The sequence below is a fragment of the Bemisia tabaci genome, chromosome 9 (genome assembly GCF_918797505.1).
Source record: "Bemisia tabaci chromosome 9, PGI_BMITA_v3".
NCBI lineage: Eukaryota > Metazoa > Arthropoda > Insecta > Hemiptera > Aleyrodidae > Bemisia > Bemisia tabaci.
The window spans coordinates 16189923-16217845 of record NC_092801.1 but is presented as its reverse complement, the minus strand read 5'-3'; the positions used below and the strand labels follow the sequence as shown (position 1 = coordinate 16217845).

General features: G+C 42.2%; 1 protein-coding gene across 1 annotated transcript; it reads left to right on the top strand.

Annotated features, from left to right (window-relative positions):
* Positions 1-1498: 1498 nt before the first annotated feature.
* LOC140225457 (uncharacterized) lies at positions 1499-23304 on the top strand. The gene is made up of 4 exons (XM_072304439.1): positions 1499-1695; positions 1983-2937; positions 3342-4239; positions 23003-23304. Exons 1-4 carry the CDS (start codon positions 1499-1501, stop codon positions 23302-23304), a joined length of 2352 nt encoding a protein of 783 aa, XP_072160540.1.
* The last annotated feature ends 4619 nt before the right edge of the window (positions 23305-27923 follow it).

Genomic DNA, 27923 nt, shown 5'->3' with positions numbered 1-27923 from the left:
GGGGGGGCAGGACCCCCCTAGCTACGCCCATGTTCGTGGAGAGGGGTTCAGAAAATTTTTTCAAAGCAGCACAACGCTATTTTCAGGTTCAAAGTTTATTAATCGCACAGAGTAAAAATTGTAAAATTGAACTATTGAAGTGACCGACAGACTTCTGAAATTTGAAGAAAAAAAAAATTAAAGCCACCAGACGCATCCAAGCAACGTTATTTCCATAAGAACCGTGTCAGTGCTGCAGTTTACACGAGTTTAAGACGTGGGTCTAAAAATCCATCCTAAAAAAGAATCAGGCAAGAATCTGAAAAAAGAAGAAAGAACGAGTATCAACACAGCCGACGACAAAAAATACGTATTCGGGCCTCTTTTTAAACTTTTCTCCCGAATCTGAGCGACACTTCATTGCCAGCTTATTGCAGGGCATTGAGAACGCACGCTTCGCGTCATCGCGCCTTCAATTTTTCAGATGCAGCATGGACGTCCATCAAGTACGAATAGTTGTATCTCTGCGCCGTCGTTAACGCGCATCCTTTCCTTCGCTTTATTTCCATGTTGTGTTTGTTTCCGTTTGTCTTATTTGTAATGTTGCTTCAAACTAGAGCAGAGCATTGCGAGTTCACGACTCACGCCATCGCGTCTTACATTTTTCAAATGCAATGTGGACATCCATCTTGCGAGAATACTTGTATCGCGTTTACACTTTATATGCCTCTTATTTTTGAATTTCGAAATAAATGAATATTGAGTTTGCCCGAGATATGCTAAGATATGTCCAAATCAATAGTCATTTTGGAAAGGAAGAAATATGTTTAAAGGCCTCTCAAGAAGTCTATAAAGTGTGCGTATGTCTAAAAAGTAGTGTATTTTCTTCGGAAAATACACTAAAATCGAACCAACTATCGCTTCTACGGGAGTTACACATAGAGAATGAAGGAGGGGGATGATAAAGCGCCTGTATGTCAACAAAAAGGTGACAATTTCACAGAAAAGTGTTTACGCTTCAGAAAGTAGTTCTTGGACCTCTGTTTACCACTATGCGTGAAAGCACCTCTCTTCACTCCTAACTCTCTCTTCTTCCGTTCATTTAAGAAATTTTCCGCATATATTCTCGGTCGTAATTTTTTTTCTCTTCTTATTTTGCTATGCGGCAGAGGGGCGCGTTTTTAGCGCGCCAAGGGGGCGTATCTGCCAATGGCAGATTGGCCTCATGGCCAGTCCGAGCCTGCAAGAAAAAGTATTATTATATCATAATAACCCTTTTATCAGACATTCTAAAAGTATTTTACAGCACTTAAATATTATTAACTATATTACTTTATGTATATATTATTCTACCTCTCCTTCTCTATTGCTAATGATTAATACATATATTATTCTACCTTCAAGCAGGTTTCAGAGCCGGTCGGTCAACGATTGATCACTTATTTACCATCATCCACGTCATCGAGAAAAAGAAGGGAGTTGGCCAGGAATTACATCTAGTGTTTGTGGATCTACCCGTATGGGGGACTGTAGTGTCACAGGGTTAGCAATCCTGCGGACCCCAGCTGGTAACCCCTGCCTCAAAGGGGCCATGGACATGGTCACCGGCTTCAAGGCGTATGAACCACCCATGGAAGGGGCTGATTGGGCTCTTAGCCGTAGTGAAGGCAGCCAATCTACGAGAGCGTACTCCGAATTCAAACGCTGGTCCTCCAGGTTGGGGGTTGTGTCATCGGGCTAACTCCCCGATACCCGTAAAACCTACGCAATGTTAAACGACCTAATTTATGCCTCGGTGAACAACGGATTAAACGGATATTTCGACAAAAATTACGCAAAAGGACAATGGTATTTGGGACGTGGAATGTCCAAGGCATTTCCAATAAACTGATGGAGGTTGTTTCGGAGATTAAAAATAATAACGTTAACATAGCAGTAATTACAGAAACGAAAAAAAAAGGATATGGCTCTGAAAGTTTGGGATGCTATGATATGTTCTTTAGCGGCGTAAGCAAAGATCAGCGGGCCCAGCAAGGAGTGGCGATTTTGGTTCGGAATGACTTACGTAAATGCATAACTTCTTGGGAACCGATCAACGAACGAATCGTCAAAATGAACGTTACTGTGTATGGTCACAAGATAACCCTCCTTGGAGTGTATGGTATCAACGATGATGCGCCAGTTGCAGCTAAAGACCAGTTCTTTGAGCTCCTGAACGATGAAATCCTAAAAGTTGGAACCTCAAGGGAAGTTATCGTCATAGGCGATTTGAATGGAAGAACAGGACGCCGGATTGGTTGCAAGGTCGTTGGTCCATTCGGTGAAGATGTGGTCAATGACAACGGGAACCGCATCATCGAAGTCTGTGAGCAAAACGAGTTAAAAATCTTAAACGGATTCTTTCAACATCGGGATATCCATAAGTATACGTGGGTTCAACGTACTCGAGACTTAAGATCCATCATCGATTATGCGATAACAAACCAAACAACGAAGATAAAGGTTCAACAGGTGAAGGTGTGCCGAGGGTTATCTTGTGGCAGTGACCATCATTTCCTCAAAATAGAAATAGCTTTTCCTGTTAAAAGTTTCCCACATAGCGTGCCTCAACAGCAGCAGCAGCAACAGGGAGAGAAGGTCCAGCCAGTAAGATATAACATCGATAGTCTGCACCACCAAAGTGTCAAGGATCTCTATAGGAAGCGGTTAAATGAAAAGCTTGATGAAAAACAGGATTTCTGTGATGCCGAAGATCAGTATCAATTCATCAAGACTTGCATCCACGCCGCGGCTAGAGAGGCCCTTGGAGTGCGCGAAAAGATCACCACTGAATGCAAACCTTACTGGTGGGACAAAGAGATTGAGGAAGAGATCGATGCAAAGAGGCGAAAGTACCACTCCTTCCTTCACTCCAAGAGTGATGAGGACAAAATTGCTTACAAACATGCGCAAGCAAAGGTACGAAGACTCATTACGAAAAAGAAAAACGAGTCCTGGGAAAACACCTGTTCCAGAATTAACACGTACCTGGGAGGAAGGAGGAGTGCGGAAAGCTGGAAATTGCTAAAAGGTTTGCGAAGGAACATGAAGAAGGATATTATATCTCAGATTACAATCAACCAACTAGAGGACCATTTTAAAGTATTATTGACGGAAGGGCGACCCGAGTTTCAAGATAGCGCTGCAGAATGTAACGAAGAAACACAGCACTTGAGGTTAAACTCGAGGAAGTTGTGAAGGCAATCAAGGAATTAAAGAATGTTAAAGCTCCAGGGGCTGGAGATATACCATCACAGTTGATGAAATGCGGAACAGGAAAGTTATTTCAGCTTCTAAGGGACTTGTTTGATCGTTGCATTAAGGGTGAGGAAGTACCGAAGGAGTGGAAAGAATCCTGGATTTCAGCTAAGCACAAAAAAGGAAAGAAGGATGACTGCGAAAACTACAGGGGGCTATCTGTCGTAGGGACAGTTAGTAAAATTTACGGGAAAATTTTAGAAGCTAAAATCGAAGAAGAGTGGGCTCCATATGAAGCAGAGGAGCAAGCAGGATTCAGGGCCGGTAGGTCAACTGTCGACCATTTATTCTGTATCACACAACTGGTTGAGAAAAAAATGGCCGTAGGACAGGAGCTCCATCTAGTTTTCGTTGATCTTCAGAAAGCGTATGATAGCGTTCCACTAGTGAAACTCTGGGAAGCCCTGAAAAAATCGAATTTTAGTGATGGACTTGTGAATGCGATTAAGAAATATTACTGTGGAAGTTTTACTAGAATTAAATGTCAAGGGAGGTTATCTGGTGGTTTTTATGTTTCTAAAGGTTTAAAACAAGGATGTTGTTTGTCACCTACATTATTTAAGATCTTTCTAGAACACGTTTTAAAAGAGTGGAAAAAGAAGTGCTCTGGCATGGGCGTTCCCCTAAATGATACGGACACATTGTATACTCTATGTTTTGCTGATGACCAGGTGGTGATCGCGCAGGATGCGGATGACGCTGAATATATGACTCGGAAATTAGTGCTAGAATATCGAAGGTGGGGCCTAGAGGTCAGTGTCAAGAAAACGGAAAAGTTGACGATTGGAGGGGATCAGCAAGACATAGAGCTGGAAGATGGACAGTGTATTAAAAGCTGCGAGCATTACAAATATTTAGGAGTTCGAGTATCCCAGGATGGAAAGATGGACCAAGCCATAAAAGATCGAAACCTGCAGGGAAGGAAAGCTATTGCTATGTTAAATAGGATTCTTTGGGATCAAAGTATCTCTAAAGGAAAAAAGAGAATGATTTATAACACCATAATCAAAAGCATTCTGACCTACGGCAGTGAAGTGTGGCCCATGAAAGTACGTACCAAAAAGATTCTTAAGGCAACTGAGATGGATTTCTGGCGAAGATCAGCCGGAATCTCGAGGAGAGATCACGTAAGGAACGAAAGAGTCCGTGAGATCATGAACGCCGAGCAGAACATCGTGCATGAAATTATGACCAAACAGCTTGTCTGGTATGGTCATGTTCAACGAATGGCGGATGATAGGTTGCCTAAGAAGGTGCTAGATTGGGTTCCTCCTGGGAGAAGACGTAGGGGACGCCCAGCGAAATCGTGGATTGGTGGCATTCAAGATGAAATCACAAGATGCCATCTACCAGATGACCTCTGGATCGATAGGCAAGGATGGCGATTAGGTGTCGCAGAGCGCCCGAGCGCGCTGTAAAGCGACTAGAATGTATGTGTTTGTGGATCTCCAGAAAGCTTACGACAGTGTGCCATTGATGAAACTTTGGGAAGCCTTAAACAAAAGGGGTTTTAGTGGGGGACTAATTAGTGCTATTAAGGAATTTTATGGTGGGGCTTTTTCTAGGGTTAAATCGCATGGGGACTTATCGTTGGGGTTTTTAATTACTAAAGGACTGAAACAAGGGTGTTGTTTGTCGCCAACCTTATTTAAAGTGTACCTGGAAGAAGTTTTAAAGGAATGGAAAAGATGCTGTTCGGGAATGGGCGTCCCGCTACGTGAAGATGGCACCCTTTATACTCTGTGCTTTGCTGATGATCAGGTGGTAATAGCTCAGGACGAAGAAGATGCGAATTACATGACGCGGAAGCTAGTGGAAGTATACCGAAAGTGGGGAATGGAAGTAAATGTGGTTAAGACGGAGAAGTTGGTTATCGGTGGTGATCAGCAAAGCATTGAACTGGAGGATGGTCGGAAAATTCAGGACTGTGAAGAGTATAAATATCTAGGAGTTTGGTTAACTAAGGACGGAAATTTGGATCGGGCTATTAAAGATCGGAATGTGCAAGGCAGGAAAGCTATCGCGATGCTAAATGGGGTTCTCTGGGACCAGAGTATCTCCAAGGAGACCAAAAGGAAAATTTACAACGTCATCGTGAAGAGTATCGTAACTTACGGGAGTGAGGTCTGGCAACTCAAGAAAAGAACTGAAGACATGCTTAGGGCAACTGAGATGGACTTTTGGCGGAGGTCTGCTGGCATCTCAAGAAGAGAGCGTATCCGCAATGTAAAAGTACGCGAGATCATGGGTGTAGAGAAGGACATCGTGCACGATATCAGGTCCAAGCAGTTGGTCTGGTATGGACATGTGCGAAGGATGGCAGACGACCGGTTGCCCAAGCAGGTCTTCGATTGGGTTCCTCCCGGAAGGCGACGGCGTGGACGTCCCGTGAAAGGTTGGCGACAAGGGGTGGAGGAGATCAGAAGGTGCCAATTGCCTGATGATCTCTGGGAGGATAGGGGGCAATGGCGATTGGGCGTCGCAGAGCGCGAGGCGGCGCTATAAAAGCGACTTTATGTATGTATTATTCTACCTTTCCTTCTCTATTGCTAATAGTTATTAAATATCTTCTCTTCATCCATTGCTTTAATTTTCCGGAGTCAATCCTCGAAAAAAATTCCGGGAACCGACCTCAGACCGGAATCAATCCTCGAAAAAATTCCGGAAACCGACCTCAGACCGGAGTCAATCCTCGAAAAAATTCCGAAAACCGTCCTCAGACCGGAGTCAATCCTCGAAAAAATTCCGGAAACCCACCTCAGACCGGAGTCAATCCTCGAAAAAATTCCGGAAACCGACCTTCCGGGAAAAAAATACGGAAATTGGAAGCTCGTTGCCCCACAACAAGGCGGAACTTACTACAGCGCCCGCGATGCGCATTCAAATGGCGTGGAACGAGAACAAAGATAGATCCAATCGGACCAGATTGATTTTTAATCGACCCCGGTCCGACTTCTTGCATAATTCCCCCCCGTCCCTCCGGCCCGGATCCCATTACCATTGCTCTGCTTAATTTCCCTGCGAAGTTCCGGAGGGGGAGGGCGGGAGGAACGCAACCGATTCGGTGCCCCGTAACGGTTGTTCAACAAAAACCACTAAAACGTGCTCTTTTGGTACGTAGCCAAAGGGGCTTATCCGCTCCGGAGCAATTAAAACGGTAGATCTTTTTCGACGAGAGCTCCGGAGGACTTTCGCACGTTATAATTTGAGCGCTTTGAAATAGAACTGCGGGCTGAAATTGGTAGACGAAGCGATAGACAAAGAAGACGACAGGGATATGGAGGGATCCTATTGGTGGCTTGATGGCTAGTTTTAGTGTAACACAGCCTTATGAGAATAGCCTTATCATTTGTAGAAGGGAACAAATATTTCAGATATTCATTTGATTCAAAACATGGACGTGTTCATGCTGCAAGGAACTATACGCCTAGGGTTTGCGTGCAACATATCGATGGTGAAACTACCAAACGACGTACCTATCTCGGTATGTGACGTCGCAGACTTCCTGATATACTTTATTTTTTAAATGGAAAACTACTCAACGTCAGTTCGTGAAAACTTCCGTGATTTTTCCTCTTCATGAGGAAAAAAATATGTGAAAATTTTAAAGAATGATATTGATTTGATCTCCTTCAAAAAAATAAAATGTGAGTGGAGATTTTTAGACACCGCAAACGAGATACGTGGTCTGGTAGTTTCGCCGTCGATATAGCTCCTCGCAGCCTACATACATCCAGAAGGACAGTCATGTGAACAGCTCTAGTCGAGTTGCATTCTTAGATCTCAAGTTGTATTTCTTGGAAAAACTTTAATAAACCAAGTCCAACTTAAATTTGTATTATCAGCTCAAAATTCTAGTACAGGGGTATGAAATAGAAGTGCATGATACATAAAATAGATAGAATTCAAATGTTCCCTTCGTTCGGAAAGATTCTTAGAAGGAACATTGATAGGTATAACGAAGAATCAAATGCCTGTTCAGACTTAAGGTTCTATTTATAGAGATGACACATCCGTATGTGTATATAAAGAAATCGAGATAATTGAATTTTTGGTTTTGCGGCCCGATTCTCGCAGCGATACATTGTATATTTACTGCAAGTGACTTTCACGACAAGTACATGCATACGGCTGGCGCTAATGTATGAGGTCAGGTAAAAGTGTTTGCGCAGAAATGTTTGCACTGATATTTGTGCCTTGACATCTATGTGTTTGTTTTCAACGAGCATTTCATGCTACATGTGAGAGTTATGAGTCAGATTTAGTCCGGGTCAAGTTAGTATAAAGAAAATAAAGAGAACAGAGGAGGAGAGAGGGAGATTGAGACGTCAAAGACATATTGCATGAGAGAGCATTGACTTGGAATCCCATTTAGAAGAAGAAGGTAAAAAGGAAGAAAAAACCCAGTAAATCGGGCTAGCTTACATTTTAGTTTTCTAGACCATTCTATCCCTTTTTCTTCTTACTTTTATATAAATGTATATATATTTCAATTTCCTGTCAAATTTTAAAACCCAAATAAGCAAGTACGCGTAGTTATAGTGTCGGTGCCACGACCGGGCTGTGCTGTGTTACCAATTGTTGGAGGATAGGTGACTTCCCAGGATGTGGCTACCGCCACTCATAATAAGTGTCAGAGGCAGCATGCAAAACGGTAAATTTTTCAATGAATTGACTAAGGCCATCAAGCTTTTGATCAGCTAAACCTAAATTAGATTCAAGATTTCAAGTAATAATAAAGTAAGCCTTATTTTTTCAAGCAATTTGATTCAACTTTTAACAAACTAAAACTCGTAAACTGGACGAAGAAACGCAGCGGTTTGAATCGCATAAAGTGCCCCTTCAAATCATCCGCATAGGCAAACTCTGTGACGGAACAAACATTGGAGCCTTGATATGCTGCTCAACTCAGATTCCATGCTGGCAGCTCGACTTGAAGTTGTTGCAAGTTATTCGACACAAAATTATATAAAAAATCGACTCACAAGCTTTCGCCGAATGGATTGTGTTCGATAGTGGTTCGATATGTCATTTGGTTCGAAACAATACAATTAAAATTAAATATAAATAATTAATACTTAATAATTACTTAGTGTAATTTTCACCTCCGTAAAGAAATAAACTAATATATTTGGTTCCTTTTGACGTGAATCCGTCCATTTGCCTCTCTACATTCGAACCTCTCTAATTCGAAATCCCTCCGCATGAATTTCTTTAATTCGAACTCTCTTTATTTCGAAACCTCACTAATTTGAAGAAAAAACCGATTCCCTTCAATTTAGAATTATCGAGAGTTCACTGTAGAACATTACCTCAAAAAAAAGTTTCCGGTTTAAGTTGGAAAAGCTGTAAATGAGAAAATTCCTGACGATTTCACTTTTGTCCCATTTGGTACTCAAAATAATAAAAAATCCATCACAAAAGACCGGTTCCCTCAGTTTTCTAGAATGACTTTTGAGGCTATGCTTACATGTTGAACCAACCAATATCGATACAATCGCACTTGTTTGATGTATCGAATACGACCTATAATGTCTCAAATTATGGCTGCTCTTATTTTAAACGAAGACTTTAGTGTTGCGCGATTGCAAGACTTTTATCACTCTTGCTCACCTGTAAAGTTACGCTAATTTTGTGCGTCTTCGAACCGATCAGCTAAATTGGCCGCGGTTTTAACCAGAATCAGTCCAGCCTCATTTTAAGTCACCCAATTTTTTCTGGTGTGTTATTTTTTCAATAACCGATAATTCCACAACGACTGAGAGGCATTTAACCATACGCAAAATAATGCATTACAATTTTTGGGAATTTCTTCTCAATTATAATAAATACAATCACAAATCTCAAGGCTTGGTTTTTCTGGTGTATACAATATATCGACGGCGTAAGTTTTTCCAGAATTTTCTCCGTACAGAGAGGAACAATTACGGCAGTTTGAAAGATATGTCATTGAGGTACGTGATTGCGAACTTACAGTCAGTGTCGTGGCGTGCTTTGCGATTTATCGATTGATCGGCAATTTAAACCTATGGAAAAGGATCGATTAACAGTGCGTCTGCAACGAACACATTAATGATCGATTCTTTACCATAGTCTCAAATGGGGAAATATCGATTTATATCGAAGCACGCCACGCCACTGCTTACACCGTCGATATTGATCATTGTAAAAGACGTTGGAGCACTCGAAATGAGTTACTTTGCTTTGTGATAGGTCAATCACGTGGTATTTTGGAGGATCTTGTCGCAGTTGAAATTAATTTTTTTTTTCATAAAATCTTTAAGACTCTTCTAAAAAATTCATCAAAAAACTTCAACAAGACTTCATCAAAAGTGTTAAAAATGTCGTCTTTAGAGGGTAAAAGTTCATCGTTTTCAAGAAATCTCCCCCGCCCGTCTTTAAGCGCTCCAAAGGGACCATTCCCCCGAGTTGAAACGGACTTGTGAAAGGCCCCCCTCCTTTTACGCCACACTTTCTACAGCTTTTCATCCTGGTTTCGACCTCACATTGAAAATGAGTCAGATATCACTGAATCCAAAACGACCGGCGCAATGAATACCGCTGCAGTTATTCGTGGGAAAGGCCCCTCGGGGACATGCACTCCACACACACAAACACCCTCCGGATACCAGTTCGCGAGTGTGTGTGTAAGGTGCATCAGTTGGGCATGCGGATGCAGAATGCGGATGGTCCAAACAGGGTTGCCAAGAGGGTCGAAAATACACCTCTTCATCGACTCGCAAACGTGCAGATCGTAAGTTTATCGCACAATCAGACGACATTCGTCTACATAAACTTGCTGCATTGTCGGACTGGTGGTTATTCTCGGATGTGATTGGATACGTTCGGCCGGTTGGTGCACCTGTATCGGCAACGAGATGTCGACGGTGAAACTACCAAACCACGTATCTCGGTTTGCGACGTCGCAGACTTCCTGTCATACTTTATTTTTTAAATGAAAAACTACTTAACATCCAGTCTTGAAAATTTCTGTGATTTTTCCTCTTTGTGCGGAGAAAATTCCGTGAAAATTTCAAGGAATGCTGTTGATTTGTTTTCCTTTTAAAAAATAAAATGTGAGCGTAGATTTTTAAACACCGCAAACGAGATACGTGGTTTGGTAGTTTCACCGTCGATGTGTGTCCTGGCGCTTGGCGACGGGGACTGTTTCACTTTCTCTGCAACACTCACCGGTTATGCGTCCACCGGCCGACCAGTGGACGTATTTATGCTAAAAGGAACTATGTTACACGCAAACCCTATGCACATAATATCTTTTAGCATAAATACGTCCAGTTGTAGAAGAAGCAGAGAAGGTTCTTTGCACGACCGAATGTCTTCGATGGGAACGGTCAGTTTTTACGACCATACACTGGAAAAAACACATTGGATCTAGAATCCAGACTCTTAAAAACATCGACAAGAAGAAATACTCTTGATTCAATCGGATTTTTGCTTAAATCAAGAATCAAGTCTCTTAATTTGAGCGGATTTCCTTTTGATTTAAGCAAAAATCTGATTGAATCAAGAGTATTTTTTCTCGTCAATGTTTTCAAGAGTCTGGATTCTAGATCCAATATGTTTTTTTTTGCAGTGTAGGTCAGATTCGTCTACCATGGAATCATGTTGAAATGGTCTAATGTGTCAGTTGCGTTGGTCTCAGAACCGTGTTTTGATGCTTGATTCTTGTAAATTACACAAAAATAATAAATTCTGTCCGAACAGCAACTCTCTACGTTCGGTATTAACCAGGATATGGCCAAGGCGCTTTGAATAATTCGGTTTCTGACATTATCCACGAAGATAGTGACACCCTTGGTTTCTTCCAAAGCGTTTTTCTAGTTTCACTATCGATATTCATAAGATTCGACCATTTCAACACGAGCCCATGGCGGACGAAAATGAAGTATTGGCCGATTCGCGAATGAATTTCATTTTTATTTATTTACTTATTTATTTTTTTTTTTTCAACCGAGAGTTTTCTCCCGTATTCGTGCACACAGTTTTAAAATATTCGGTCAAATCGATGAAAACTGAGGTTATTTTGAAATTAGCTATCTGTTGAAAATCGCGGTCGGTCCGTTGGCGGAATGAGAGTGTCTAAGACCGGCCAGTTCGCGAACTGGCTGTCCAATCCGCGAATTGGCCGTTATTTTCGGCCAGTTCGCGCAATGGCCTCTTTCCCATTTTGCAATATTTACCTTGTCTCGACAGGTATCCATCCAGAAACCTGAATTGTAGGGCATGTGAATAGCACTTCTCTCACTACGTAGTCAGGGCCTAATTTACGTACTTGCCGCCCTCTTCTCATTCGTTCTGAAACTTCAATAAAAACCATCACGTAAACGTGCCGGAGGGGAAGGGGCGCATAAGACGTGTTTACTCGTGTTGGGCAAATTTTTTGCGAAACCCTGTCAACACTACTGGAAAAAGTTCAAGTGTTCAGTTCAAAAAGTTAGGTGTCAAAAAGTTCAGTTGCGCGAAAGTTAAGTTCCGTAAATCTATCTCTGTGTGGTCAAGGCCTTCCATTTATAAGAAGTGAACGAAAAAATTGTGAAAAAACAAACATATATTTAGTTTAATAATTTTAACTTCCGCCGCCGCGCCGTGTCTGGCGCAATGTGTGAAGTATTCATACAGTCTTGTAGGCGCTATGCGTTTCACACCGACCGCTGCTGAACGCACTGTTTGACGCAATGCGTGAAGTATTCATGCAGTCTTGTAGGCGCTATGCGTTTCACGCCGACCGCTGCTGATCTCACCGTGTTTGGCAATGCGTGAAGTATTCATGCAGTCTTGTAGGCACTTACATGCCGACCGCCGCGTCGAGGGCTTCTCCTTTTCATCTCAAGTCCTCGTCATCATTGCTTTCTGTGCCGCGCCGCTCCAGACCAAATTGCGAGTTTGGTCTCTCTCTTAACTCGACTAATTAAAGGTACAGGTGCTGTCTCTTGTATCACCGATCGACGACAAAATTAGAAATTACTATACTCTCAGGAAATGGGAGATTTCGTCGCCTTTTCTCGTTTCTAATTTTTTTTTTTTTTTTTTTTTTTTTTTTTTTTTTTTTTTTTTTTTATACCTACATTTAAAAAAATCGCAAAATTTGCTGCCCTCTACATTTGCCGCCATGGGCCGCGGCCCATGTGGCCACCCCCTAGATCCGGCCCTGTTCGTAGTGGCACGTCCTCGATCTTTGTCACCTACTCGACTGATGGTGAGCATCAGGCTCGAAATGCATTTAGAATAAAGGGATGTCAACAACAATGGAGATGTTGCATGTGCGAGGGATTTGCGATTTGACTGTTGTTTCTTCTGTAAAAGTTCGCGAGAAACACGATAGTGCCACTGGTTTTCTCTGAAATCAACTCCCAAGCGCAAAAAAAGCTCTCAAAGTGAGGCCAAAATGGAGGGGATATCCCGCCCTACCCTGAGAGTCCACCTCTACATCAAAACAAACTCTCCATGCAAGGATAGGGAGCAAATACACTGACAGGGCTGCCACTTTATTTGGGGACTCCAAAACTGAAAACACGGCAACCCTGCTAATGTATTTGCTCCCTATCTTTGCATGGAGAGTTTGTTTTGATGTAGAGGTGGACTCTCAGGGTAGGGCGGGATATCCCCTCCATTTTGGCTTCTTTTTGAGAGCTTTTTTGAGCTTGGGAGTTGATTTCAGAGAAAACCAGTGGCGCCATCGTGTTTCTCGCGAACTCTTTCATAAGAAACAGGAGTCAAATCGCAAATCCCTCAGACATGCATCATCTCCATTGCATCGTGGTACGTTATTTTTACAATTTTTGTTTTCCTCTCTCGTTTTCCCTCTCGACGAGGACACTGGGCTGAAGACACCTGGCGGTTGGGAGGGTCACCGGGCATCAGGAGTGCAGTGTCGTGGCGTGAATGATCGATTATCGATATCTCGCCATTTGAAGCTATGGTAAAGAATCGATTACTAAGGTGTTCGCTGCGAACACCCTGATAATCGATCTTTTTTCATAGGTTTCAGTGGCGTATCGATCGATACATCGCAAAGCACGCCACTGTCACCGGGCAGGAGTGGTCCCGGGTGCATCTCCGCATCTGGGCGTCGGGTGTTAATTTCAGTCGGTTCACGACTGCGACCTTTACACGAGAGAGATCAGAGCCTGCACCGCGCCGCGCCGCGCCGCGAAGCTGGTACCCGCGCTGCTGTCCTAAGGAAAAGCGCCGTATGAGCATCCGAGAGTTGCCAAATTTCCTCCGATAAAACCTAAATTTACTGGAAACGTTGCGAATATTATTGTCCGAAAATTTCGGACAATTTCATACGCAACTCCACCGAAAAGTCCTGAAAATTTCAAGGGAAAATATTCATAACTTTCCTGGAAAATAGATATTTTCTGAAAGGAAATTTGGCAACATCCGAATGCTCATACGGTGGTTTTCCTTAGCACGGCAGCGCGCTCGTCTTTGGGGTCCCGACGGAATGTCCTCCTCGGGCCAACGTCAAATGCCATGCTCTTTCGTCGCGCACCATCGCGCTGCCAGATTTGTCACCACCGCCACCTCCAGACTTGCTTTAGTAGTGGGAAGCATAATAATAACATTCAATTGAATCACACCGTTAAAAACCGAGGCTCGGTTTTCTGTGTCGGAGCCAATTTAGCGTCCAAAACCCCGAACGATATGAACGTGAAGTGAAATAAGCACCACTAAAGCGTTATGACACTCCGCGTTAAGAGTAGATTCCGCTCCATAATAGTGCACGGAGAAAAAACTTCGTGCATGGGACCCGAAGTTGAGGTCATGTGGATCTCTGAAGTTTTCTGATCACCCATCCGAAAACTTAAGGTCCAGCTGCCGAAGTTCGGGTCCGACACCAAGGCACTTCGGTATGTCCCGGAATACTTCAGATGTGTGACCCGAACCCTTCAGTATATATCGAAGTACGTACTTCAGATGTCTGACGTGAACTTCGGCAGCTGGACCTCAAGTTTTTAGAAACGTGATCCGAAAACTTCAGAGATCCACATGACTTCAACTTCGGGTCCAACGCACGAAGTTTTTTTCTCCGTGTGTTAGTCACTGCGCGTTTTTGGACGCTATTAAGATTCCGGCATAGAATTTCACTCCAGAATGAAAAAATGCATGAAAAATTGATGACCATTGATTGTCTCATGAAAAAATTCAAACGGTACGTTCCAGCGATGGATCTTTTCCAGGGCACCATAACACATGCACATAACTTACTACTAATACTTGATAATGGTGCCGTAAGGTACCGAAACGTCCTGCCTTTGTATTTTGTATTTTAGCCATGTTTCCGCATTTTCCTGTGTTTTCGTTTGTCGTTAACTTACTACTATTACTACTACTACTACTACTACTACTACTACTACTACTACTACTACTACCACCACCACTACTATTACTACTACTACTACTTACTACTATTACTTACTACTTCTTAGTACTATTACTTACTACTTCTTAGCACTATTACTTACTACTACTTACTACTATAACTTTACTACTACTTACTACTATTACTTTACTACTACTTACTACTTTTACTTACTACTACTAACTACTATTACTTACTACTACTAACTACTATTAATTACTACTTCTCACTGTGATTACTTACTACTATTCCTTTACTACTACTTACTACTATTACTTACTACTATTACGTACTACTACTTACTACTATTACTTACTTCCACATACTACTATTATTTACTCCACATACTACTAATACTACTTACTACTATTACTATTACTACTTACTACTACTTACTGTACAGAAGTCCCGTTTGAAGTTTGTTCATTTTTTGGATAATGCGGAGTAAAAATGGCAACGTGGAATGCATGCCAAGGAACGTGCAGCTCCCACACAACACCCTCCCATTACAAGCGTCTCTTATCGAGGTGTTCGCGAGACGTTAAAAATGTGTTGAGGAGGGGTCGTGAATCGCGAGTGAATGTGAACAAAACTCAGCGACCTGGAATACTTTTGTGAGAACCAAGGATTTTAAGCAATACGGCTCATCCTAGACTCGGATCTCGGGATCACTTTCAAACCGTGCTCAGTTGCAAATGACTCTGAGTCAAGGCCTCAGTTTTAGGACTCATATATGGACCACATTTTGCAATAAGGAACCACTATTTCTCGCTTATTTTATAAACAACGTATATGCCATTGGTTTCCCGATGTAGAAAAGTGATTTTATGGAAGAGCCGGAGATGGTGGTTCCTTATTGCAAAATGTAATCCATATGTAGTTCCGCCGATCGGAGCAATGTCTCTGTGAGTCTCTTGAAAGTTTAATACTTTTTTGCAGAGAATGAAATTCGCCCGAAACGCCAAATTTCGATGTTCGATATTAACGGATGATATAAAATCCATAATTTTTTTAAAAAAAAAATTGCAAGAAAGATATAAAAATACCCAATATCAAGATTAATTACTTTGATCATTAACAAAACAAAAATTAAACAAATCGACGGCGTAAGTCCGTAACCAGTATCTTGGTTCGCGACGCGACGTGGCCAACTTCCTCGCATACTTTATTTTTTAAATGTAAAGCCACTCAACGGCAATTCTTGAAAACTGCCGTGATTTTTCTTCTCCGTGCGAAGAAACTTCTGCGAAAACTTCAAGGAATGATTTCGATTTGTTCCTCTTTGAAAAAATAACATAGGAGTGGAGATTTCCAAACATCGCAAACGAGATAGGTGGTTACTTACACCGTCGAAATGTTGTAAGTATTTTCTGCATTATTTCGGGCAAATTTACAAGAAATGTAAAGGCGTCCAGTAATTTAGATTTCTGTGAAAACAATAAGACATGAAAGAAAATTAGGCAACGATTTTGCAGTCAGAAGAAGGATTCCGATTAAATCTACCAGTTGATCTACTCAAAATTTTGTGTCTGTAAACTATGATTCCGTCATGCAGTGTGGACGGTCACGTATAGTTGATACGTTAATCTATTAAGTTTGTATTTGCTTACATAGATAGCTCTTTTTTGCGCCGGTTTAGCCGAAATTTTCTCTGACAGACTTCGTCGTTTCCCGGACGAAGAAACGTACTCAAATCCAGGATCGCCAAATTGACTCAAACAATTAATTTTTTTACAAGAAAGTACTTGTACAATTTTTGTCCAAAATTTTCGGATTAATGCATGAGATAAGAGGAAAAAGCAGTGAATTTTCGGTATAAAGATGTCCAAAATTCTCATCCCTGGAAAAAAAGTCGCTTGGATCTAGAGTCCAGGCTCTTTATACTTAACATAGACGAGAAAAAATACTCTTGATTCAATGCGATTTCTCCTTGAATCGAAGGGCCGAGTCTCTTGATTTAGACGGATTTTCTTTTGATTCAAGCAAAAAATCCGATTGAATCAAGAGTATTTTTACAGGTCAATGTTTTTAAGAGTCTGGACTCTAGATCCAAGCTACTTTTTCTCCAGTGCTGGTAAAAATGCGATTTCCGACGGAAAATTTGGCAACATTGGATTATAGTTACGTTCTTTCGCGCGGGAAACTACGAAATGACCCACGCTAATCGTTTACACGCACCAAGCTCGAACCACTGAGTACCGCGACAATGCTCCAGGAAGCCGAAGTGTTGACACAGTTCTAAATATCATCAACTGCCGCCGTTTTCTCCGAATTTCGTTTCGTTCGAAGCTCGATGAAATATTTGACTTGATGCGACTCATCACGGGAGCGCGTTCGGTTCAAACGAGCGAGATTAGAAAGGCGGCCCGCGAGTTGGTCGTCAACAAAAAAAAAACGGAAGGAAAAAAGAAGTGGGACGAAACAATTATTTGTTTGACACACTGAGCTTCCGATGAGTTGGTCTTGACAATTAGACAAATATCCTCCGCTGATCGCCAGGTCGAACATGAGGCGTATTTTTTTTCCGGCAGAAACCGAGCGTGCTAATTTTAGCGTTGACGTCATCTGACCGAAGTCAATGTCTTTTTCGACGTGTGAACACCGGAAGTCTTCACGGTAAAAATTCCCGTGTTTATGGTTACTTCTTGTTAACCTGTTTTTTGGCCAGACCAACCGAAAGTACTTGGTTGTTCGACTACACTGAAAAAAAAACACACATGGGATCTAGAGTCCAAACTCTGAAAAACATCGACAAGAAAAAGTACTCTTGATTCCATCAGAAGCTAGCTTAAATCAAGAACTAAGCCTCTTAATTTAAGCGGATTTTGTTTTGATTCAAGCAAAAATCCGATTGAATCAAGAGTATTTTTTCTTGTCAATGTTTTCAATAGTCTGGACTCTAGATCCAATGTGTTTTTTTTCCAGTGTACATTTTGGGTGTAATCGATCGAAACGCGCAGGTTACTATAAGACATCTGGGGATAAAGAAAGTGTCTTGCGGGCTGATTATTGAAATTGATGGACAAAAAAACATAGGGAGTATAGAGCGATCCTGTATTGGTTGAAACGGGCGGCTCCCGTAGACTAGGGGACAAAATGATGGACTAACTGTAGGGTCCCTCGTGTATCGTCGTTAGTTTGTCTATTTCCTATCTCTCTTGTCCATTGCGACCACCCGCTTCCACCGATAGGATCACTTTTATCACCACGTTTATCAATTATCCAATATTATTTTGTATTGGTATTATTGATAAATAATAATTTATCAATTTATCACCACAAAAAAATAAAAATGCGAAAGAAACTGTTTCGACTTTCATAGGTAAACTTGTATATCCGTGAAAACAACGGAGAGCTTGATTCTATTCCCGCCGATTCGGAGACTTTAACGCAGAGATAGGAAAGTTGGACAGAGCAAAACACGTGATACAACTATTTTAACTTCCAAGTAGGTAAAATTGCATAGCCACAAAAATGAAGGAGAACTTATTGTAAGCCTCTTTCTCGATGACTTGGAGACTTTAACGCACAGATAGAAAAGTTAGATGGGGAAGAAAGTTAGATAAGGCGAAACACGTGTTGCAACTATTCCACTTAAAGAAGAAAGTTTTCAATGATTTAGACAATAATATTTTCAAAACCATTGAAATTTTTCCTTACGGGCTATATAGACATACCGTCCTCGTTCCGGGCTCAGAGGCCGAAAGTTTCGGGTATATCGCCAGGAGCAGTCGAATTTCCGGCCGCAGCACCCAGAACTTTCGACCTCTGAGCCCGGAACGGACTTATTGTCCATAAACGCCGTAATTTTTTTTTCAGGGTAAGACACATTGGCATGTTTTAAATATTTCAGTAATGGAGATGTTGCATGTGTGAGGAATTTGCGATTTGACTGTTGATTTTTATGTAAAAGTTCGCGAGAAACACGATAGTGCCACTGGTTTTCTCTGAAATCATCTCCCAAGCTCAAAAAAGCTCTCAAGTTGAGGACAAAATGGACGGGATATCCCACGCTATCCTAAAAGTTCACGTCTACATCAAGACAAACTCTCCATGCAAAGATACATTAGCAAGGTTGCCGTATTTTCAGTTGTGTGGTCCCCAAATACAGTGACAGCCCTGTCAATGTATTTGCTCCCTATCTTCGCATGGAGAGTTTGTCTTGATGTAGAGGTGGACCCTCAGGATAGCGTGGGATATCCCCTCCATTTTGGCCTCAACTTGAGAGCTTTTTTGAGCTTGGGAGTTGATCTCAGAGAAAACCAGTGGCACCATCGTGTTTCTCGCGAACTTTTACATAAAAATCAACAGTCGAATCGCAAATTCCTCACACATGCAACATCTCCATTGCAGAAATACCACAATTTTCTTGAGAAATAACTTCACCCAACCTAATCAGTTTTACAAATCTATACTCATCTATCAACAATTCAAAGCAACATCTCCATTTCATCTAAAATAGATAAGTCGAATTCTGAAGGGAACTCGGTTTCGAAAATTTCAGAGTTACGGCTTTCTTCGCTATTACGGCAGTTGATTGCATCCACGTTAGAGACTTTGGGCCACGTTCCGGATTAGATCACCTGCGCGACATGCGACGTCAGGTAGACGTGACGCGTCGGTCCACTGTGTTGTGGCTTGCCGAGTGGTTGGGGTCCCCGTCCGTCTGGGGAACGTGGAACAAATGACCAATTGACCGATTGACCCGTTTCCGCATAGCACCGAGCGCGTCGACGCCGCATCGCGCCGGCCGCGTCCCACACTGGCACCGGGCTCGCACTGCGCATGCGCCGATATTTGCTCAAAGCTCCGGCGCATCGTCCCACTGGCCCACAGCGGGACGAGTCTTTAAAAGAATCTGGACAAAAATCGAAAACTTTGAAAGCTTATGTAGCTTAGAGTCCCTTATACTGAGAGTAAATACACTGTTACGGGCACGTAGCCGGGGGGGGGGGGGGGGCTTGGAGGGCTTAAGCCCCTCTCTCCCCGAAAGCGAAAAAAGGAGGAAGATAATGAAGAAAAGAAGAGATATAAAACAAGAAAAGGCGAGAGAAGAGGAAGTTTGAACTTTCGAAAAACGTTCCAATAGAGTTGAAATTTCTAAACTCTTCCAAATGTGTTGAATGCAACAATTTAAGGTATTTTAGTCCGAAAATTAAAAAAAGAACTTAATTTTTCCGCAGAAATTGATGGAAAATTTGCGTCACAGAAGCCTCAAATTGCGTCCAAATAGATTTAAAATTTCAAAAATCCCCTGACCCTTCTCTGAGCTGGGAGGTATTCCATACCCCACAAACTCCCCCTTAGTCGGAGGGGGCGGGGAGAACCTCGCTTACCCGACCAAGCCCCCCTCGAAACAAAATCCTGGTTACATGCCTACACTGCGAATCCATTTCTGATTGGTTCCCGTAGTTTAGGCCTTCGCAGTTCACAAACGGGAATGTCCTTCAGAATTCGACTAATCTATTTTAGCTGAAATTACTGAAATATTTAAAACATGCCAATGTTTCTTACCCTGAAAAAAAAAAGTTTCGGGCTTTACGGACAATAAGTCCGTTCCGGGCTCAGAAGCCGAAAGTTCCGGGTGCTGCAGCCGGAAATTCGACTGCTCCTGGTGATATGCCCGGAACTTCCGGCCTCTGAGCCCGAAACGCGGACGGTATGTCTATATAGCCCGTAAGAAAAAATTTCAATGGTTTTGAAAATATTATTGTCTAAATCATTGAAAACTTTCTTTTTTAAGTGGAATAGTTGCAACACGTGTTTCGCCTTATCTAACTTTCTTCCCCATCTAACTTTTCTATCTGTGCGTTGAGGTCTCCAAGTCATCGATAAAGAGGCTCATAATGAGTTCTCCTTCATTTTTGTGGCTATGCAATTTTACCTACGTGGAAGTTAAAATCGTTGTATCACGTATTTTGCTCTGTCCAACTTTCCTATCTCTGCGTTAAAGTCTCCGAGTCGGCGGAAAAGGAATCAAGCTCTCCCTTGGATTGGCGGCGGAACTGGGCGTCGGGCTTATCCCGTCGTATACTCGCAATGCTTTTCCATAGCGTTTAGTTCCGTTTGACAGAGCGCTCTATCCGGCATTCTAAATTCCTCAAAAGGAACTCAAATTGGCGCTTAGGTCCGTTTGATAGAAATACGTCCAATTGATGCTGGTTGGACGCCATCATCAGGTCATTTTTAAATTTCTACATTTTTTAGAATTTACTTTTTGCTTCATTTTTTCAAAAAATCCCACCATATATTTGGTGGATGAGTCTCAATTTTGTTTTGAAAAATTATGATTGCGTCAAAGAATAATACGAACTCCAAGGATGCACCCAGTTTGGCTCGCCCAATCGGCAACAAAAATCCGGTTTGAGCGGGCCCAGTGCGCAGTGAGTTGATCTAAGTAGAGTGAGCTCTTACCTATTTGGACTATTCCCTATCGATGGCCGCAAAAATCATGAAAATCAGCCTCGTAAATTTTTAAGACGAACCGTGATAAAAAATGAAAATGTAAAATTTTTTTTATGACTGTAACTTACTTTCCTTTTTTCGGTCCTGATAGTGTTTTGAATGAAATTCTGTTAGACGATGATCATTTCGAACGCTTATGAGCGTTCATCTTCAAGTCTGTAGGAATCGCGAATCGCGATTAAGTCAACGAAATACGTAATTAAAACATTAAAAGCTTTTACGTATTTCGTTGACAAAATCGCGATTCGCGATTCCCACAGACCTGAAGATGAACGCTCATAAGCGTTCGAAATGATCATCGTCTAACAGAATTACATTCAAGACAACATAAGGACCGGCAAAAGAAAAGTGAGTTACAGTCTTAAAATTCAACAACCCGATAAAGTAAAATGCTGTTCAACTTAAGGAAATGTACATTTTTTTAAAATAAAAGAATTTGAAAATTCCTTAAGGAACGACTACAGGTACACTGAAAAAAAACTCCGGGCGTGGAAGCCGTTCTTACGTGCTATATAGACATACCGTCCGCGTGCCGGGCTCAAAGGCCGAAAGTTCCGGGTGCATCACCCGGAGCAATCGGAGCTACGGCTCTAGCACCCGGAACTTTCAGCATCTGAGCCTAGAGTACCTTTAGAGACAGAGTGTGGCCGTTTGTATCTTTTTACTTCAGGAAAACTGTGCCGCTTTTTGATTGTTCAACGAGTTTTTAGGTTTCATGATGCTCTTACGGCCGCAAATAAAAAAACAAGATGGCGACTCACCGTAACATCGATAAGAAGCTAAAATTTGACAAAAGTTCAACTATACGGCGGTAACAGTTTGAACTAGCATATCTACTAATAACACATGAAAACACTGTTAAATCGCCCTTCGCATTTATCACAGGATGATTTAAGATGTGCATAATCTCAAACTTGCTTGCTGATAACAGCCATCTTGTCTGTTGATTTGCGGCCGTAAGAACTAGAGTACCTTTATAGACTGAGTATGGTCATTTCTGTTCCGGTTTTTCATTGGTCGCGTGAAAATAGGCTGACACGATGTTCTTACGGCCGTAAATAAACAAACAAGATCGCTGTTATCTGTTATCAGCAAGCAAGTTTGAGGTTATGCACATCTTACATCCTCCTGTGATAAAGGTGAAAGGCGATTTAACAATGTTTTCGTGTGTTATTCGTAGCTATGCTAGTTCAAATTGTTACTGCCGTATAATCGAAATTTTTGTCAAATTTAGCTTCTTATCGATGTTACTGTGAGCCGCCATTTTGTTTGTTTATTTACAGCCGTAAGAGCATCATGACGCCTAAAAACGTGTTGACCAATCAAAAAGCGGAACAGTTTTCCTGAAGTAAAAAGATACGAATGGCCATACTCTATCTATAAAGGTACTCTACTCTATTTGAGCCTGGAACGGACGGTATATCTATATAATCCCGAGACGAACGGTATGTCTACATAACCCGGAACGGACGGTATGGCTATAGCCCGTAACTTTTTTTCAGTGTATGAACGGGGCCCCTAAGACTGGAGAACCACTCGGTGGAGGAATGCAAGCGCAGTGAAAGGGGCAGGAGGTGTAAGAGCAAAGGTCGCGCAAAGGCAGCGCAGAACAGACACAGCGCAGCGCTGCTCGGCGCACAGTGAATCGAGTCAATTAGAGAGGTCGGACATGGAATTTTTGACTAAAACTGCAAATTTTGATGTTAATTTCGACACATTTTAAATTTAAACGAGTGCTTCTGGAAGTAAATTTCACGAAAAAATCAACGGAATCATTTTTAAAACCTCAAAGTCTTGTATAAACGGAGTTATGAGCGTTTAACGCTTCCAAATTTTGTCCGACCTCTTCCATTGACTCGATCCACTGTGCGGCAGGTGCAGATGGAGCTGGGTATCGATTCGATACTTCCCGGCGGATCTTAGGGACGGAGGCCGGAGCCGATGCATGGAGACCGGCTCGGCTGCTCCAGCCAGCATCCACTTTCTCGGGAGGTGCAGTTGCAGATGGAGAAAGTCCAAGCTCCCAGACGTCGACTGTCGAGCCAACGGCGGCAGCGCTCGGTCGGTCGCAAATCGCCAATTCCGGAACAGATCTATTCCCGAAAATTAGAGTGCCTTTACCGGGAAAGTATGGACGACTCGAAAATTTGGAGGTTAGGTTTGATCAGTTCGTGTAGCATTTGGGCAGAGGGGGTCCAGAAGGGCAGCCAACCTATCACGGAGAAAAAACCTTCGTGCGTGGGTCTCGAAGTTTAGGTCCTATGGATCTCTGAAGTTTTCGGATTGAGCATCCGAACACTTTAGGTCCAACTGCTGAGGGTTGGATCACACATCTGAAACTTCAGTTCTTACATCAGAAGTACTTCGGTTTTCACATCCCAACAACTTCGGCTCTCACATCCGAAAAACTTTCGGTTCTCACGTCTGAAGTACTTCAGATGTAAGAACTGGAGTTTCAGATGTGTGATCCGAACCTCGACAGCTAGACCTAAAGCGTTCAGATGCTCAATCCGAAAACTTCAGAGATCCATATGACCTAAACTTCGGGTCCCACGCACGAGGTTTTTTTCTCCGTGTATGAACTCGGATTATCCAGTGGTAATAATTTAAACTCCGAGAGTAGGTGCACTGATCAAAAATTATAAAAACACGGTCAAAACTTTGGTTTCGCATAAATTTTCTCAGTCTCAAAGTCTTAATCCTTTAAAGACGCATGTTTTCAATGCGCAGTCGGCCATATTGATAAATATTTCAAATGCATGGCTTAGCAGCGGCACTTTTCTAGTGATTTTCGTTCTTCACGTTGTCGCCCTTTTGGGCCCTAAGAGCTACAGAAATCGAGTTGTCCATACTCTCCCAATTAAAGTACTCTACCGAAAATCAATACTTTGAGATATTGTCGGAGGAGACGGTTTTACTGGAATACAATACTTTCGTGCTAGGGAAGAACGCCGTATGAACCTTCATGCGTTGCCAAATTTCCTTTGATAAAACACGAATTTCCTGGTAAACCGATGAATATTTTTCTTCCAATGTTTTAGATAATGTTGTCCGCAGTTCCTCCTAAAGTTCCTGAGAATTTAAAGGGAAAATATGCATATCTTTCTTGAAAAATAAACCTTTAATCGAAGGAAATTTGAGAACACTTGCACTTAAGCCCGAGATAAGCGAAAAAAGTTCAACTGTTTTAGGTGACTTCCCGAATTTTTTTCGATTATTGTCTCTTGCTGTCAGATAGACGCGCGACATCTTCAACAACAAGTTTATACAGCTAGCTCCAAACTGTCAAAAATCGAGATACGCACTTCTGCACTTCCACCAAGCTGACAGTGACCATGGATAACACAACTGGATTATCCCCATCGATAAAATGATAATTAAAAATCATTCAGAATTTCCCAATACAATAAAGATTGTCAAAAGGGTTTTTTACTTAATAATTGCTTTCATTATTTGGTTCATTTTCCCTTTTAAATTTGAGGCGTCTAGAACCAAACCCGGCTCATTATTTGGTTCATTTTCCCTTTTAAAGAGGCGTCTAGAACCAAACCCGGCTATCTCCATTGCCTTGTCTAGAAATTGTGAAATCATATTAATTTTCTGCGAAGAACAAAAAAAAACTTGTTTTTGACATTTTTCCAAATTTGCTCGCTTGATAACGAAAAATTCACAAGGAGACATGAGCGTTGAGGCTTTCTCGTTCTTTCAATATTGAAATTTTAATGATCGCACAATTGTTAGACAGGCCAATGGAGATCGCCGGTTTTGGTTCCGTACGCCCCATTTAGTCTAACTCTTAAAAATGGACCAAGTAAAACCTCTTAAAATGGAAACGAACTTAATTTCTTTCTAGTACCTTTGATAAGGTTTGGTTAAAATAGGGTAAAACCACTAGCAGGATATAATGTGCAGTTAGACACCGCCGCATATTTGAATTCTATCTTTACCTACTGTAGAACGTAATATTGTATCAAGGGTTTAAAACGCCTTCATTTTGAGCGTACGCAACTTTCCTGCTTTGAGCTCTTAACCAGTGCTCTAAACGCTTCAGATATTACCTTTCGGACGCTATTGGAAGCTGCAATCTCTATTCCAATGTCCGATTTTTTGTATCATTGTACTACAAAAAAAGACTGACAAATTTGTATCGATTTTTTTAAATTATTTTTTTGTCTATATTTTGCGTTTTCCCGATAAAAATTTTGAAGAGAGGAGAATCTTTAAATTAATATTAATGAAATCTACTTGGCGTCTATTTTGTTAGATATCACTGCATTTCGGGCGACGAATGTTTATATTTTTAGCTTGGCGGATCATCTTTACATGGAAATATTTTTGGTGGGATTATAACGTGCTCAGCTCTCGAGCCAAGCAGCTGAACACGTAGGGGATGGTCGCAGAATAAGGGGGCGTATATCCACCAGACAGGGTAGTCCTAGAAAAGGGGGGATGGTCTAGGGGGGGGTGTAAGAGCCCTGTCACTCTAAATAGATGGTCACCTACCTGAAGAACGTATCCTAGAATCCTAAGGAAAAGAAGGAACACGTAAGTAGGAGATGGCCACTCGATGTATTGGGTAACGGTACAACTACAACTAGGTCACACAGACCTCTAACAACTATCACACAGATACAACTACTACAAAAAGGGGGAGAGGGTCTCCAAGCAGGAAGAGCCGTCGGGGTTGCTGGACGGGACTTTCGGCGAGGGGAGGGATACTCAAAGCTCAATCACCGGGGTGAGACGCGGGACGGGGCAACTTGAGGAGTCAAGGACTCAGAAAGGGGGTAAAAGGCCGCTGGGGCGAAAGGGGGGTCGGGGACGGACCGTAGGACCACAACTTTCGGCCGAGGGATACTCGTGGACCTGACTACGGGGTGAGACGCGCGTCGGGGATCCGCGAGGAGGCGCAGGCACAGGAGGCGAGACGACTGACTTCAGGGGATTTCAGAGAGCTCCTCGTGGGCCCCCTAGGCCTGCTAACTTGGGCGTCGTTCCCACGGTTAGCTCGCCAAAATCCCCTGACCAAGCATGTCACATCCGTCAGGGCTCCGAAATCCGCGGAAAGCAACTGGTTAGGTTGCCACCCGTGGACCCACGGTCGCCCGGCGCCCGAGACTGGGGTATACGCAATTGGGGGATTTCTCGGGCTATCTGGCAAGGCTGTGTCTGGTGATGTCACCGAGTGATGTCACTGACGGATGTGACAAGCTGTGTCATGAAAAACTCGCGGAACCACCGATTTCCCGGCGCGATATTGGCTCGCTGCTTCCAAAACCGCCGTAACTCCAATATTCCGTTATAGGGATACAATATAATACACTATAATAACCAATATATGATAACCATAAACGGCAGTTTTACTGACGTTTATGAATATTTATATGATCACATTGTTAAAAGAACAGCGTATCTTTCGCAATATTTCAGGAAGCATTGAGGGTTTTTTTGTACCTACAGAAGCACTTGAAATTTTTCGGGTATGCTGCAATATTGACGTGCAATTCACATAATTTTTTAATGAGTAACAAATCTGCCGGAAAAATGGCGTATTTGTTGCACTATTCAGGTGATTTTCGCGCAATTTCTCATTTGTTTACAACACCGCTGAACGCATCACGCATTTTCCGCGATACTGAGAGGAGGATAGTGTCATTTCTCATGACTTAAAAAATCCACCGGAAATGCGTGGCTTCTGCTATATTGATAAGTACTTTGCGTTAACTTTCACTTTTTTAATCCGAAAATCAGTAAGGAGCAAGCTAGTAAGGAGCAACTAATGGAACTCCAGAGTAGGTTTGAGGTATCAAGCTAAAATGACGCGAGAGCTTATCGGTCTGTCTGTCTCAAATGACAGACGCTTATAATTTTTGTGCTGACATTGTTATACATGTTTTTTGTTTGAGGGGGGAGGGAGCAAGCATGTCAATTTTAAATAGTGTCCTGCAGACCGGCAAAAAATTGCCTTCAGTTGCGCTTGATACCACATCGGGTACCTACTCCTGGGTCTAAATAGATGCATGCTGGATTTCCGCACAAAAGAATCCGAGCATAATGCTTACATCCACTAAGTCCATAATTGAGGACACCGCACCAAGAACAGCCTGTAGGCGTATAGGTCGTTATTACGCCCATCTGCTTTTCGGATTCTACGTACCCTGGACTATGCTGTGGTATCGATAGAATATAGATAGGTAACGGCTCGAAGTCGAAAAACCTTTTTTTTCCGAGTTAAGTCAGGCCTCTGGATCGATGGGTGCAAGAATGACCTATAAACGGGCCTATAAGGTGCTAGTTACACCTTCCTTTCCTCACTATCGATATTCTTTCATTTTGCGTTAATCATACGTGATGAAAATGATTTATACTTCATGTTGCCACCAAAATGACTGCTGGGCGGAATAATGACCTATAAACCGCTTTTTTAAATTAAATATATGAGAGTATAAACCCAAAATGTATCGCAAAATCTACCTGGCATCCTTCAATAGAAGGGTTAGGTCACCTAAAAACACCAGAACAGGGTACCTGCATAGATGAGTCTGCGCAGTACATCGAAAACAAAACTTTAAATGCGTTTTTCTTATAATATGGGCTGTTCTTGGTGCGGTGTCCTCAATTGAAAGAGCCTCCATACACGCTGGGCTTGTCGATTTCCTTTGACATTTTTGCAGTGGTGAATGCATAGCTGAAGTGCGCTCCAGCTAGAATTGTATTTAGCAAATGGGTGGTTTTTAAACGAGGATTAAAAATGAACAAGTGGTACGGAACAAAACAAAAGAATATGAACTGTACC

What these genes read in the sequence shown, in the direction of transcription:
- LOC140225457 (XM_072304439.1), top strand. Translation starts at nt 1,499, where the DNA reads ATGGGGGACTGTAGTGTCACAGGGTTAGCAATCCTGCGGACCCCAGCT. An exon ending in TTCAAACGCTGGTCCTCCAG is followed by an intron (nt 1,696 to 1,982) that starts GTTGGGGGTTGT and finishes TATGTTCTTTAG; the next exon opens with CGGCGTAAGCAAAGATCAGC. An exon ending in ACAAACATGCGCAAGCAAAG is followed by an intron (nt 2,938 to 3,341) that starts GTACGAAGACTC and finishes CGTTGCATTAAG; the next exon opens with GGTGAGGAAGTACCGAAGGA.